Genomic DNA, 16,613 nt, shown 5'->3' on the forward strand with positions numbered 1-16,613 from the left:
GTGACCAGACGGTACCCACTTCCCATCCTTAATCAGTTCCCAAATGGCAATTGAGTATTTTTTTTTTTTTAATAAGCAAAGGCGAGGTTTATTACGGAGATCTATTACGGGGATCTCCGGGTCGACACGTATCCTGCGCAGGAGACAGAGGTGTCGACCCCGAAGCTCAAAAGTCAGGGGTTTATATAGGGAAAGCTAGGGGGTTTGGCACGGTTACACACAATTGGCTAATTTCTGGCGCGGCTGTAGGTGATTGGCTCATTTAAACATGGCAGTGAGATTACAGCACAGCAGGAGTACATATTGACTGGAGCATACAGGACTTTAGAAGCTAGGGGCGCATCAGGGTTTGAAGGACATCTGGTTAAGGTGTGACTCTGGGTAAGGTGGGGGAGGTGCCTTTCTGCTAGATGGTTTGGGTCAGTCCTGATAACTTGGGCTGGTTCCTGCATTCCTTTTCTTTATCTTTATGGTCTGTTAGTCCTAGTGGCAGGGCGGGGCTGCCTGGATTTACTTTTCACAGTGTTTAGTCCTGAGTCTGTGATTTTTGAAACTTACTCTTCATATTTTTAAACGTTAAATCTGTATAATTTTCCTTTCATTCCCCTCTTCTTCTACTAAGTAATTCTAATCTTAGAATTTTGATATCAAGTCTCATATTTGGTCTCACCAGTTGTCCTAACTGACTGGTACTGTTGTCTCAGAACCATCAACCTCACAGCACCCACTCAGCAATTGAGTATTCTTGCATACATACTAAGGGCAAAACCTTACAAGCCACAGGTATCCTTTAATTTGTTTCCCCAAATTAACAATGATATCATTTTATGCATTAAAATATTTTAAAGATTATTTTATTTTATATGTATGAGCATTTTGCCTGTATGTACATACATAAGTATATATGTATGTATGCATGTACGTATGTATGTATGTATGTATGTATGTATGTATGTATGTATGTATACCACATACATGTCTTATGTCTATGGGTTCAGAATTCCATCATCAGATTCCATGGAACTGACATTAGGGATTATTATGAACCACCATGTGGGTGCTGTGAACTGAACCTGTATCCTCTACAAGAGCAGCTAGTGCTTTTACCCTCTGAGCCATCTTTTTAGCTCCACATTTTATACATTTTATGATGTAGTTGTTGAGTATAATATTAATTGTAATGCACATTATTACCAATATGCTCATTTGAATTAGACACATTATTTTGTAGATTTGTTTTGAAAAAAGTATATATTGACTGCAATCAAGTTTGAATTTGACTTTTAAAAAGATAGAAGTATAATTTCCTTTATCCTCCAATTTCCTATAAATTAGGTTGACAAATACATGACATAGCCTTGGCCTCCATTTTCCTGCTTGGTAGGCTGAGGCAAGAGCATCTCTTAGGTCCAGGTCTCTGAGGACAGCCTGGGATTAAAGGCATGTACCATTGTACTTGGCTTGATTTTTACTTACTCTTTAGATCCTCTGTCTTGCTTTGTATCATTGTCATAGTACCTGAAGTTGGCATGGTAAACAAAATGTATTGCTATCCTTCCTCATTTGCTGCTTCTAGTCTAGGGAACACATTTATTATAATTATGAAATTTATTTTTTTTCTTTTTCTTTTTTTCGGAGCTGGGGACCAAATGGAATTTATTTTTTAAACTACTCAGATCTTTATTCAATATCAAGTTTCTTTCCTAGTGAGTTGGTGAAATGGTTTATATATGCTTAGTCCAGGGAGTGCCACTATTAGGATGTTTGGCCTTGTTAGAGTAGGTGTGTCACTGTGGGAGTGGGCTTTAAGACCCTTGTCCTAGCTGCCTGGAAGTCAATCTTCTCCTGTCTTCAGAACAAGATGTAGATGTCTCAGATAATCCTACACCATGCCTGCCTGATGCTGCCATGCTCCTACCTTGATGATAATGCACTGAACCTCTGAACCTATAAGCCAGCCCCAATTAAATGCTGCTCTTATAAGAGTTGTCTTGGTTATGGTTCTGTTCATAGCAGTAAAACCTTAAGACAGTTGGTTTCAGTCTCCACTTTAAAATCTCTTTCAGGAGGCTGGTTTACGTCCAGTCTTAAAACTGTGATCAAGAGTTTCTTTGCCTTTCAAGTTCTCATTTTGATCACAGTGATTCTAGTTACTAAGTTTTCTTCCCCAAATTAAGCCTGTTAGAAGCTCGGTAACCATATTCCTGCATATAGAAGAAACAGTCTCATAATATACTTATTTATTTAGGTTTTGCATAGTTTAGTTGACTTATCCTTCTCTCCAGATTTTTAGAGTTTAAAAATCTTATATATGTATGCAATATATATCTTGACCATATACAGTTCTTAGTCCCTACAGCACTTTCCATCATATCTCCTTCCCAACTTCATGTTGTCCTTTCAATTATTTATTTATTTATTTATTTATTTATTTATTCATTCATTCATTCATTCATTCACTCAGACTCACACAGTGCAGTCGATGCTTCCCACAGGCATGTGGATGTGGAGCCATTTTCTCATTTATTGTTTTACTTTTCACACTGAGGCTGCCAACATGATTTCCATATAGTAGAGCAAAACTTTTCTTCTGTCAGTCTTATTCCTAAAGAAAACAATTCAAAAGAAAGAAAGGGAAAGGTAGAGAACTATGTTTCAAAATAGGAGGCCTTTGGAGCCCAAGGGATCTCCGGTGGGAGTTCTCTTAGAACTCCAGAAGACTTGACTGACATGCCCACAGGGAACCTTGCATGCAAGGACAGCACTGGGAGTAGCACCCAGACATAAAGAGAGAACAAATTGTTTTCATCACAGTGAAAACAGGTCACAATAAAGAGTGAGATAGAAATCTCCATGATGTCTGCATGTCAGAAGTCCACAGAGAACAGGAAAGGGCTCTGACTGATGGAGGTCACTTTGTACATGAATGTCTCATGTGCCTCATCTGCCTGGGTAGCCCCGCTTCCTTTTTCTTTTTCTTTTTCTTAGCTCTTTTCCTGGGACAGGGTCTCACCATGTAGCTCTGCCTGGTCTGGAATTTGTTATGTAGATCAGGTTGGCCTAAAATTCAGAGATCCACCTGCCACTGCCTCCCAAGTGCTGGTATCAAGGGCATGCAGCACCACAGCAGGGTTTCCATCTCCTCTTCCCCATACCTATTTGTTTTTCTGTTTTTCTTTACCATCACTCCAGTTTGCTGAGCTCATATCCTTTGATTTACCAACTTTCAATATTGAAATTAACCTTAAGTTTTTTTCTAATGCCAAAAGTCACTGAAATAACACAGCCACAAATTACTCTATCAGTAAAACATACCATGTGCTTTGGAAGTTACATATTATTGCTCCCATGCTCCAACAATCTGTAGCCTTCTTCTGGCGAACCAAATTTGTAAACAAAAAGTTTTATCAAAAATCTCTGTTGTGTGGCCAGGCACATATTTATCAGCAATGCTCCTTTTTTTTTTTTTTGTATTGAGAATAGAGAAAGTACTTTTGTGTTTGCTCAATTATCAAGGAAGCACAATAAATATTCATTGTAGTAAAAAACTGGAGTGAATCAAAACTAGCTCTGGTTTACAACAAATCATATGTTAGGTTAGGATTCCCCAGACTACTGTGCTTATTAATGGTCAAATAAGCAGACTCACATTAGAATGTTTAGGACACCAAAGGAAGCATTTTAGAGCTGTTCAAAATAGGACAAGTCACAGCTCTCCTAAAGATGGCCTGAGAGTGGAAGCTGAAATTCACTTCCGAAAAACCACTTTAATCTAGGGTGTGTTTCTCGTTTTTTCAACCTCTCCAAATCTTTCCCAGATGGACTGGAACTAATTAAGTTCAGAATAGATGTTTGCCTGAGCTTTGCTGCCTGTGTTAGCTGCCAGCAAAGAACAAAACTGCAGAAATTTGCAATTGTACCAGGGCTACAATTCTCCATCTGTTGAGGGAAATGCACAGATAGACAAATTACAAATGAAGCTATTTGTGGAGAGAGGAATCAAATCTAAGTAGCTAATGTGTGTCATGGCCTGGTGGGACCAGCTAGAGGGCTAAGGAAGGTTGAGGTCCTGGGACAAGAGACTTTCCAGTTCCTTCCTACAGCTCTTCCTTTTTGTCTGTTCCCAAATACCCACCCTCCTTGATATTAGTGCATTATTTATAGGTTGGTGAATAGGCAACTTCCCTTGTGTTTGGTCAAAGAAACTTTTTCTCTCTACAATGTCCCTGATATGTGTCTTATAAATCTACTTAACTCCATTTCATGCTCTGATATATAGAATTTGGTAGACACCTGGTTGCTGTTCCTATGATTTATCAATTGCCCCTAATTCTTTATAAGTATACATGATCACACACATTGATCAAATGTGGCCAATTCATGCTTTATGAGGCACAAGTGACTGAGGAAAGTTGTATGATCCAACACAAAATCATATATTTACTCAAAACACTATGTCATCTTTTTGCTACTGGTTTTGTAATTTGAGTGCTTGGCTCTTCAGTGGGAATCTTGTAGATGACCATGTCAAGCTGTAATGTCAAAGGCTGGACATACCAAAGGGCGTGTTGCACTGCATAGGTTCTCATGAGACCTGTAATCTCTGCTCCAAGATTAGTAATTTTTAATTTTTAGTCTTAAAAGTGTATAAATGAGCCAATGACACAAAAAGGGACTTGCTGAAAAGAGAGAGAAGTGATTACTGAAAGTTGTCCTCTACTCTCTACATGCACACACACACACACACACACACACACACACACACACACACACACACTTTTAATTGTAGAAAATTGGAGAAAGGTAGTGCTCATTTTTTCTGTGATCACCCACATAAAAGAGTGCTTTACTAACTTGTGTTCATAGAACTGATTTGGATCCCCTGATGTAAAACTGAACAAGAGGAACCATCCTGCATATCTGATGCTTTCTATAACCTCATGAATGTTATATGCACAACCTTCCTTGACTCCTAGTGTCTCATCTTTGCAAATATAAGCTGACTGTTCATATCAGAACTTCATCTCTTTCATTTTTCTTTTAAGCATTGGCAAGGCCTATGCTCAGTTTGGTTCACTGGCCCCTCTTCCCACAAGCACAGGAATAGCCATAGCCATCAGTCACAATCATGGCTTGGAACCTTTACAAAGAGAGCTGCCAGGCCAGATGACTAGCTGGCATTGCCTAACCGGAAGACAGGCAGACCACAGACTTTTATAGACCACATTCTAGAAGCAAGAAAGCAGCCAAGTTCTGAAATAAAACTATGATGTTAGACTTTGCTTCAGTGTCTGCACACATAGGAAAATCAGCATGCATAAAGTATGGTGTGCTGCTCTATGACGGAGGGGTGATTGTTCCAATAATTTCTTTGTCTTACAAATAAGTCATCTGAATGTTTTTTTTAATCTTATGAAATTGAGAGAAGGGAAAAATTATATGAGAAGAAGAAAGAGGAGAAGAGGGGAAGAGAGGAGACAAAGTGGAGACATTTAACAATTGTTGGGTTACTTCTTAAATAAATGTTTTTCCCCTCCTATTTGATGAAGCTTTGTTGAGTCAGCAAGATCAAGAGTTCAAGGTCACCTCACTTATTTAGGGAGTTTTAGGTCAGTCTAGATACAAGATGTCATAAATAAATAGATAGATAGATATTGATAGATGATAGCTAAAACATGATTGTTGCATATAATTTTGAAAACTTGCTAGCTCTTTCTTGATAGCTCAGCCTGAGCTCCCTCAACATCTCACAGCTGGCTCCATCAAGGCACCAATGACAGCCCCTTCACCTCCTGGTGTGCTCTGGTGTGCCCTGCCCAACTCAATTGATGCAGATGGAAAACAGGAGACAATTTTAATATTTTAAAACTAGCCAGATAACTCAATGTCTGGGCAAAGAATATCCTGCCCCATCCTCCTTGTCCTCTACCCATGGCAGAGGCTATAAACAATATGTGCCCAGAGACCTAAATGTCTGCCACTTTGTCCACTCCACCACCTGCTCTGACTCCTCCCTCTTCATTCCCTTCTCTTCCTCCTGGGACCCAGAAGTCCCACCGTTTTCCTTTCTCCCACAATTAGCTTCATCCATCTTTATTGACACAATCAAGAACCAATTAGGGAAATGACACCTCCACCTAAATTTCACCTTTTCTGTCCAATTGAAAAAGAACAAAGCAAAAAAACTCTTCTCCTATATATAAATTGAACAAAACCATAACAATTCAATAGATTAAATAGTGTCTCTTTCTTTTATTAATTTTTGAGAATTTCATATATGCCTACAATGAGTTTTGCTTCCACCTCCCAGGTCCTTCAAAACTTTCCCATCATATCATATTCCTTTTTTTAAATTTCATGTATGCATTTAAAAAAATAAGCCTCTGAGTCCAATTAGTGCTGCCCACACATACATAGGTTTGTGCTCATCCACTGTGAGGGACCATCCCTTTAAAAATACTGCTTCATCCATAATAGTCAACTGTCAAATTGCTCCTCATCTTCGTGTTGAGGGCTCACGTGCCCCTCCCCTATCCATGCTAAAATGTTGATTGGCTTGATATTATGTAGGTCCTGTGTAGGCACCCACAGGCTCTAAGCTCATGAGTGCAAAGGTCATATCCGCAAGACACTGAGAAGCAATCTTTTAAAATTGTGTTCAGTTTCAACAACATTGTCTTAGACAGATCACCTAAAAACAGCTAACACAGTAACACCAGGTACCAAGTAAGCCAGGTGATTACTATATCTGTCTGCTCAACCACATTATTACTACATCTGTTAACACAAAGGTCTACAGAAGGTCTCCTCAATGCTTTTAATCCTGCCCTCCCCTTAAGGACGGTACCTGCCCAGAACTATGCTTTCTGAAGTAAATGTGGTGCCTTCTTCATCATTCTCTTGAGGGCCCCCTTGATCTCTGTGTTCCTCAGACTGTAGATCAGAGGGTTTATCATGGGGATGAGGATAGTATAGACCACAGACAGCACCTTGTCTTGCTTTGTGGAATGCTGAGAGCTGTGGTGCATGTACACAGAGAGGATTGTGCCATAGAAGAGAGTCACTGTTGCCAGGTGGGAGCCACATGTCTTGAAGGCCTTGACACAGCCCTTGAATGAGGCCACTTTCAGGATGGAAACTGCAATGAATACATAGGATAAGAGGATAACAAGGAAAGAGCCAAACCCAATAAAAACAGCCGCCAGGAAAAGAACCAGCTGGCAGATGAAGGGATCAGAACAAGACAAGGAAATGATCTGAGGCACGTCACAGAAGAAATGATGGATGACATTTGGCCCACAATAGTAGAGATTAAAACAAGCAACTGTTTGAGCAAAGCTACTAAAGAAACCACTCCCATAGACACCAGCAACCATTTTCCAGCAAAGACTGGGAGCCATGATGGTTGAGTACTGCAGAGGGCTACCGATGGCCACATACCTGTCATAGGCCATGGCAGCTAGCAGGTAGCACTCGGACATACCCATCCAGGCCAAAACAAAATACTGAGTGGCACAGTCAGTGAAGGAAATTGTCTTTTCTGCTCTTAAGAAGTCTGAAAGCATCCTTGGGCTGATAGAAGAAGAATAGCATATATCTATAAATGACAGGAAATTGAGAAAAAAGTACATGGGTGTTTGCAGGTGAGAGTCCATTCTGATGAGGATGATCAGGCCCAGGTTCCAAATCAGAGTAATGATGTAGGTTCCTAGGAAGACAGGAAAAAGGATAAGCTGTAGTTCAGTTTGTTCCAAGAGCCCCAGGAGGACAAACATGGTCACTGAGGTGTGGTTTCCATCTCCCAACACAGATCTGCTTGTCATCATCTGCTGAGGAAAGGTGAGAGAAGAAGATTATGTTATTTTTCATCCCCCAACACTTCACCTCATCCTACTCTACCCCATACTCTTGGGCATGGTGCCTCAATGTTTCTCAGTGAAATATATAACCTTTGCTTTTTCTTATTAAAGAATAGCAGCATGAAAAACAATGTTCTTGGCGAGTTGATATGTCAAAGCCTTCTATAAAGAATCCTATAGCCAGGTAAGTTGTAAAACATCCCTGTGGAGGCATAATTATAAATCAAGAAACCCTGTATGGCATGAAGAGGAGATACAGTCCTGTGAGCTAATACCAACTAGATGCAGGAAGAAAGGATGTGCAAACGAACTGGGCAATGAGAAGGCCATTAAAACTGCTGTCAGTCACAGGGCTGAGAAGATGCTTCCATCGGTTCATGTTACTAAGCATGACGACCGGAGTCTTCATGTAGGTAACAGCACCCAGGTAGAAGTCAGGGTCTTGCAGAGTATGTCTGTAACCTCAGAGCTGAGTGGACGGGGGTCAGTGCAGACAGGGAGATATTGAAGCTGGCTATCCAGTCTAGCCATTAATGACAATATTTAGTGAGAGACTTTGTCTCAAAACCAAATTACAAAGCAAAAGATCCAAAGTGGAGGGCTATCAAGAAAGATCCCTAACATTTCTCCTACGTTTTCTCACTATTTTTTGATATAATATACTTTCCTCATTTAAGCTTCACTTGAGCTTACTTAGCAAATAAAAGAGGACATTGAAAGATAACATAAAAATCCCTGATATCCTCCTTTCCTTTAAGATTTTTGACAGCCCTTCATAGTATTTACTTAGATTACGTTGAAAAAGCAATCACGATTAAACCAACTATTGTCAGGAACAAAAAACGAAGAACTTTGTCTGTTGGGAACAATGAAAATGGGACTAATCTCATAGGATCAAGCATGACATTGGTCCCTGTTTTTATTTCTCCTTTTCCCACATTTCTTTTTCATTTTGCCCTTCATAGTCATGTATTTAGAAGTTCCTTATAGCCAGATCTGGTGGTGCATCCCAGTAGTCACACGACTCAGGAGGATAAGGTAAAGAATTGCCTGACTTCACATTTTCAAGACCAATCTATACAACATAGTGAGATATTTTCTCAAAATAATGTCCCTCAGTGTTGGCCATGCAAATAATGTATATACATAATCATCTGTGTGTATATGTATGTAGAAACCACAGATTAATGATGGTTATCTAGTTTATTTACTATCTATTTTAATTTAACTTTTGAGAGAGGGTCTCTTCCTGAGCCTGGACTTCTTCAGTTTGGCTAGACTGGCTGACCAGAGAACTATAGGGATCCACCTACCTCTAACTTTCTAATACTGAGATTACAGGTGCATGTCACAATATTTGATTTATTACATGGATGTTGATGATCCAAAAAGTCAGGTCTTATGTTTGTATGGAAATCACTCTATAACTTATTAATCCATCTCATTTGAGTATAGAATTAAAAAAATTGTAATTGTAAAATAAAGGAGAATGACATGACCATGTAATGCTTGTGTACATTTTGCATTTTACAATGCTGAAAACAGATTAAACATATTTTCAAGTATTTATTATTTATGTATTGTGAAAATATTAAATAATAATTTCTTTCAGCCTTTTCAAATTCTCACTAAATTACTGCTGACTCTACCTACCCTACCACATGAAAGCAATGTTAAACAAAAGGAGCAAAGCAGGACATGCTTATGCTTTTGATAAACATACTAGATTTGCTCTGTAAGGAACAATAGCTTTTATAAATTTAACTTTTTTCAATGAAAGAAATCAGATAGGTTAAGCCCCTCAAAATCAACTCACAGCTCTTATTCCAAGTCTGTGTTCTCAGACCTCAACATCAACTGAATGAGGAAAGGCTTTTACAGACCACCCATCTGGTCCCCATTCCCCATATGCTAATGTATATTCACACAGCCTACATATTCATATCAACCTTCTACATATTTGATTGCTGTGTTAAAAACTGCACAAAAATAATTACATAGTGAATCTCAGCATTGAAGGATGATTAGACAAAGCTATTTGTAAATCTATAAAATTGTATCTGGATCTGAGCCACTTGACATACCTTGTTACAGAATCTCTAAGGGACTCACCTAGAGTTTTGAAAAGATTTCCTTTCTTGTGATCCAACTCCCTCTTCTTTGTGGTGCATCCAGGTATTAAGAAGTGACCAATAAATGTTTCCACTTCTAGGTTCTGGAGAATCTATCTCATTTCCTTACTATTTTTAAGTTGAGCAATTGTTTTATTATTTGCAAGCTTGGACTCCATCTGTTCAGCAATGAGCCAGCTGTGGAGCAAGAAGCTTTTAAGTACGTGTGGATTTTCTCTGTTGCATATAAGAAAAGAGTTGACTGCACAAATTACACCAAAGGTAAGCAATTAAAGCCATACAAACTATAAATAACAGGTCTCCTGGGCTATAGAGGAGAGACCAGCTTTAAGAAGGAATTCCCTGCTCAGGAGCTACACTCTTGGGAAAGCATTCATCTTTTGAGACATTTTGAAGTCAACAAACCTTGATTTCATCCTGAAAGAATCCTAGAGTTCATATAGAAGTCATGCCTAACCTTGCTATCCCTTATGCTAGTTTTCTATAAAAACCATCACCACTTCTCCCTGTAACTCTGAGTCAGACTCCCTCTAATGGATTCTCAAGTCCTCTATTTTCATATTCTAGACCAATTTTCTTAACTTCTAAGTGGGACTGCATGGACGAAACATGTTAAAAAAGATGTCACAGACATTTGGGGATGAGAAGTGACAAATAGATCTCTTCTTCCCCTTGTGTTGGTGTAGCTCTATGGTTTAAAGAATAAGGAAAAGGCAGAAGGAGCATAAGGGCAGAAATGAAGAGGAAAAGAGCAAGAATGAGCTTCTAACCTAGTAGTGGGTTTAGAAAACTTAGAGAAGACAAGTAATATATGATGTTCCCAAAGTACATACCAAGACAGAGCCCTTCCTCTTTTCTCTACATGTTCTTGTGATCTTCTCTATCCAAATACACGGAAAGAAAAATGCTTGTTGCTTTGTAAACAAGATACCAACAAGGTTTTAGTTCATGTCCATTTGGTCCTCAGGTTTTGACTTTTCCTTCAGGAAAAAACTAGGCACTACGTGGGTGGGAGGAGCATCTTAGGGGGAGTAAGAGTGATCATCCAGGCTACAGAATAAGCCAGTCTATTCAGATACATGGCATGATAATTTCTCCATGTGATTGTAATCTGCCTCCTATTTTATTTTCATTTGTCCCTTTAAAATTTTTACTTAGCTGTGTGTAACAAAATAATATTTAAACCATTGTTTAGAGTCTGACTGTCCCTGCCAGTGCCAAAACCTATACCTAGGCTTCTGCTACAACCTGCCATACCTGATGTAGGTAGCCTGTAACACTCCCACTAAGTACCCAGACTTCCCAATCTTCCTCCACGGTTTTGCTTGATAACTATCCCTGACCTCATATTCACAGCTTTTCTGCAATGCTGCAGACTAGGTCTGGGTTTTACAACCAGTATACTAGTGTAGTCTAGCTTTCCTTGTGTGTACTGCAAAAGAATGAAACTTGGGCCAGGATCTTCCATACCTTAAACCATGGGACTCTCCCATGTTATATCTAATCTTCCAATCAAATAGGTCTAGCTCCATATACCAGGCTTAGAACAGGAAACACAACCTGTACAGTTCCCTCTGTTCACTTGACTTCATTTCACTAAACTCTAGACACAGTGTGCCCCATCATCTTATCCTCTTCTCCAATGTGCTCTATCCATAGGCTAACTAGCCAAGGATCTAACAAAGGAAGTCCCCATGCTCAGATATTATCCCACAGATAACAACAACATGAAAGATTAAGCAACTATATTCTCACCCAAACCTACCAATCCTCTAGAAATCCTTGTCATTGAGAATTATCTAGATGAACTTCAGGACACAGAATTTAAAGGAGCAATCATAGACTTCATCAAATAATTCAAGGAATTTTAAGAAGACACAAAAAACAGCCCAATGAAATCAAGGAGAAAGCTTAAGAAGAATAAATGCTTAGGAAAAGATAAGCACAAGGCTGATGGAAATGATGAAAGACAATGAAAGTCGAGAAATGAACTTATTAAAGAGAAAGCAATGCTGAAGACTTTCTCTAAAATAAATATGGAATTGAAAAACCCAAATAGTCTAGTCAGAAACAGAATATCTGGTCTTAAATAAAGTAGAGCTTCTGGTATGTGTCTGGAACTGACATTGTGCTACAGACCTCTGTACCCAGATCCTGCTGGGAGAAAGGCAGTCTCTAGGAGTGCTAGCACACAGACGTACAGAAGGGTCAAGCTACTGTCAGAACAGCAAGACCAGCTAACACCAGAGATAACCAGATGGTGAGAGACAAGGGCCAGAACGTACGCAACAGAAACCAAGGCCACTTGGCATAATCAGAACCCATTTTCTCCACCACAGCAAGCCCTGGATACCCCTTCACACAATCATGAACTTCATCAAATAATTCAAGAAAACCAAGATTTTGATTTAAAATCACAACTCATGATGAGGTTAGAGGACTTTGAAAAGGACATAAATAACTCCTTTAAAAATATAGGATAACACAGGTAAAGAGGTAGAAGTCCTTAAAGAGGAAACATAAAAATCCCCTAAAGAAATAAAGAAAACACAACCAAACCAGTGAAGGAATTGAAAACCATTCAGGATCTAAAAATGGAAATAGAAACAATAAAGAAATCACAAAGGGAGACAACCCTGGAGATAGAAAACCTAGGAAAGAGATCAGGAGTCATAGATGCAACCATCACCAACAGAATATAAGAGATAGAGGAGAGAATTTCAGGGACAGGAGATACCATAAAAAACATTGACACAACATTAAAAAAAATGCAAAATGCAAAAAGCTCCTAACCCAAAACATCCAGGAAAGCCGTGATACAATGAGAAGACAAAACCTAAGGATAATAGCTATAGAAGAGAGTGAAGATTCCCAAATTAAAAGACCAGTAAATATCTTCAACAAAATTATAGAAGAAAACTTCCCTAACCTAAAGAAAGAAATGCCCATAAACATACAGGAAGCCTACAGAACACCAAATAGATTGGACCAGAAAAGAAAATCCTCCTGTCATATAATAGTCAAAACACCAAATGCACTAAAGAAAGAATTTTAAAAGCAGTAAGAGAAAAAGGTCAAGTAACATATAAAGGCAAACCTATTAGAATTACACCAGACTTATGAAAGCCAGAATATCCTGGGCAGATGTCTTACAGACCCTAAGAGAACACAACTGTCAGCCCAGGCTACTATATCCAGCAAACCTCATTATTACCATAGATGAAGAAACAAAATATTCCACGACAAATTCAAATTTACACAATATCTTTCTACAAATGCAGCCCTACAAAGGATAATAGATGGAAAACTCCAACACAAGGAGGGAAATTACACTATAGAAAAAGCTAGAAAATAATGTAATTTCAACTAACCTAAAAGAAGATAGAGAAAAAACATAACAACAAAAATAGCCACCTCTCACAACAACAACAACAACAACAAAATAAATAGGAAAAAGCAGACATTTGTCCCTAATATCTCTCAACATCAATGGACTCAATTCCCCCAATAAAAAGACATATACTAATAGACTGTATACATAAAGAGGACCAAGCATTTTACTGCATACCGGAAACACACTTCAATGACGAAGACAGATACTACCTCAGAGTGAAAGGCTGGAAAACAATTTTCCAAGCAAATGGGTCCAAGAAACAAGAGGAAGTAGCCATTCTAATATCAAATAAAATTGAATTTCAATCAAAAGTTATCAAAAAAGATAAGGAAGAACACTTCATATTCATCAAAAGAAATATCCACCAAGATGAACTCTCAATCTTGTATATCCTCCAAATGCAAGGGTAACTGTATTCATAAAAGATACCTTATTAAAAACTCAAAGCACGCATGGTACCTCACACAATAATAGTAGGAGATTTCCAATACCCCACTCTCATCAATGGACAGATCATGGAAACTGAAACTAAACAGAGACACAGAGAAACTAACAGAACCAAATGGATTTAACAGATAGCAATAGAACATTTCATCCTAAAACAAAATAATATACCTTCTTCTCAGTACCTCATGATACTTTCTCTAAAATTGACCATATAATTGGTCACAAAACAGACCTCAACAGATACAAGAAGATTGAAATAATTCCATGCATCCTATCAGATCACCATGTATGCCCCAAATACAAGGGCACCTACATACGTAAAAGAAACCTTACTAAAGCTCAAAACACACATTGCACCTCACACAATAATAGTAGGAGATTTCAACACCCCACTCTCATCAATGGACAGATCATGGAAACAGAAATTAAACAGAGACGTAGACAGACTAAGAGAAGTCATGAGCCAAATGGACTTAACAGATATTTATAGAACATTCTATCCTAAAGCAAAAGGATATACCTTCTTCTCAGCTCCTCATGGTACTTTCTCCAAATTTGACCATATAATTGGTCAAAAAACGGGCCTCAACAGGTACAGAAAGATAGAAATAATCCAATGCGTGCTATCGGACCACCACGGCCTAAAACTGGTGTTCAACAACAATCAAGGAAGAATGCCCACATATACTTGGAAATTGAACAATGCTCTACTTAATGATAACCTGGTCAAGGAAGAAATAAAGAAAGAAATTAAAAACTTTTTAGAATTTAATGAAAATGAAGGTACAACATACCCAAACTTATGGGACACAATGAAGGCTGTGCTAAGAGGAAAACTCATATCGCTGAGTGCCTGCAGAAAGAAACAGGAAAGAGCATATGTCAGCAGCTTGACAGCACACCTAAAAGCTCTAGAACAAAAAGAAGCAAATACACCCAGGAGGAGTAGACGGCAGGAAATAATCAAACTCAGAGCTGAAATCAACCAAGTAGAAACAAAAAGGACCATAGAAAGAATCAACAGAACCAAAAGTTGGTTCTTTGAGAAAATCAACAAGATAGATAAACCCTTAGCCAGACTAACGAGAGGACACAGAGAGTGCGTCCAAATTAACAAAATCAGAAATGAAAAGGGAGACATAACAACAGATTCAGAGGAAATTCAAAAAATCATCAGGTCTTACTATAAAAACCTATATTCAACAAAATTTGAAAATCTTCAGGAAATGGACAATTTCCTAGACAGATACCAGGTACCGAAGTTAAATCAGGAACAGATAAACCAGTTAAACAACCCCATAACTCCTAAGGAAATAGAAGCAGTCATTAAAGGTCTCCCAACCAAAAAGAGTCCAGGTCCAGACGGGTTTAGTGCAGAATTCTATCAAACCTTCATAGAAGACCTCATACCAATATTATCCAAACTATTCCACAAAATTGAAACAGATGGATCACTACCGAATACCTTTTACGAAGCCACAATTACTCTTATACCTAAAGCACACAAAGACACAACAAAGAAAGAGAACTTCAGACCAATTTCCCTTATGAATATCGACGCAAAAATACTCAACAAAATTCTGGCAAACCGAATCCAAGAGCAAATCAGAACAATCATCCACCATGACCAAGTAGGCTTCATCCCAGGCATGCAGGGATGGTTTAATATACGGAAAACCATCAACGTGATCCATCATATAAACAAACTGAAAGAACAGAACCACATGATCATTTCATTAGATGCTGAGAAAGCATTTGACAAAATTCAACACCCCTTCATGATAAAAGTCCTGGAAAGAATAGGAATTCAAGGCCCATACCTGAACATAGTAAAAGCCATATACAGCAAACCAGTTGCTAACATTAAACTAAATGGAGAGAAACTTGAAGCAATCCCACTAAAATCAGGTACTAGACAAGGCTGCCCACTCTCTCCCTACTTATTCAATATAGTTCTTGAAGTTCTAGCCAGAGCAATCAGACAACAAAAGTAGGTCAAGGGGATACAGATCGGAAAAGAAGAGGTCAAAATATCACTATTTGCAGATGACATGATAGTATATTTAAGTGATCCCAAAAGTTCCACCAGAGAACTACTAAAGCTGATAAACAACTTCAGCAAAGTATAAAATTAACTCAAATAAATCAGTTGCCTTCCTCTATACAAAAGAGAAACAAGCCGAGAAAGAAATTAGGGAAACGACACCCTTCATAATAGACCCAAATAATATAAAGTACCTCGGTGTGACTTTAACCAAGCAAGTAAAAGATCTGTACAATAAGAACTTCAAGACACTGAGGAAAGAAATTGAAGAAGACCTCAGAAGATGGAAAGATCTCCCATGCTCATGGATTGGCAGGATTAATATGGTAAAAATGGCCATTTTACCAAAAGCAATCTACAGATTCAATGCAATCCCCATCAAAATACCAATCCAATTCTTCAAAGAGTTAGACAGAACAATTTGCAAATTCATCTGGAATAACAAAAAACCCAGGATAGCTAAAGCTATCCTCAACAATAAAAGGACTTCAGGGGGAATCACTATCCCTGAACTCAAGCAGAATTACAGAGCAATAGTGATTAAAAACTGCATGGTATTGGTACAGAGACAGACAGATAGACCAATGGAATAGAATTGAAGACCCAGAAATGAACCCACACACCTATGGTCACTTGATTTTTGACAAAGGAGCCAAAACCATCCAATGGAAAAAAGATAGCATTTTCAGCAAATGGTGCTGGTTCAACTGGAGGTCAACATGTAGAAGAATGCAGAT

At 38.5% G+C, this 16,613-nt stretch overlaps 1 protein-coding gene across 1 annotated transcript; it reads right to left on the reverse strand.

Annotated features, from left to right (window-relative positions):
• Window positions 1–6,857: 6,857 nt before the first annotated feature.
• On the reverse strand, window positions 6,858–7,823 carry Or5bb12 (olfactory receptor family 5 subfamily BB member 12). The gene is given in 1 exon segment (NM_001000249.1): window positions 6,858–7,823. A coding segment is annotated over 1 exon segment (966 nt).
• Window positions 7,824–16,613: the final 8,790 nt, after the last annotated feature.

This window comes from Rattus norvegicus, chromosome 1, assembly GCF_021556685.1.
Source record: "Rattus norvegicus strain SHRSP/BbbUtx chromosome 1, alternate assembly SHRSP_T2T, whole genome shotgun sequence".
Classification (NCBI taxonomy): Eukaryota; Metazoa; Chordata; class Mammalia; order Rodentia; family Muridae; genus Rattus; species Rattus norvegicus.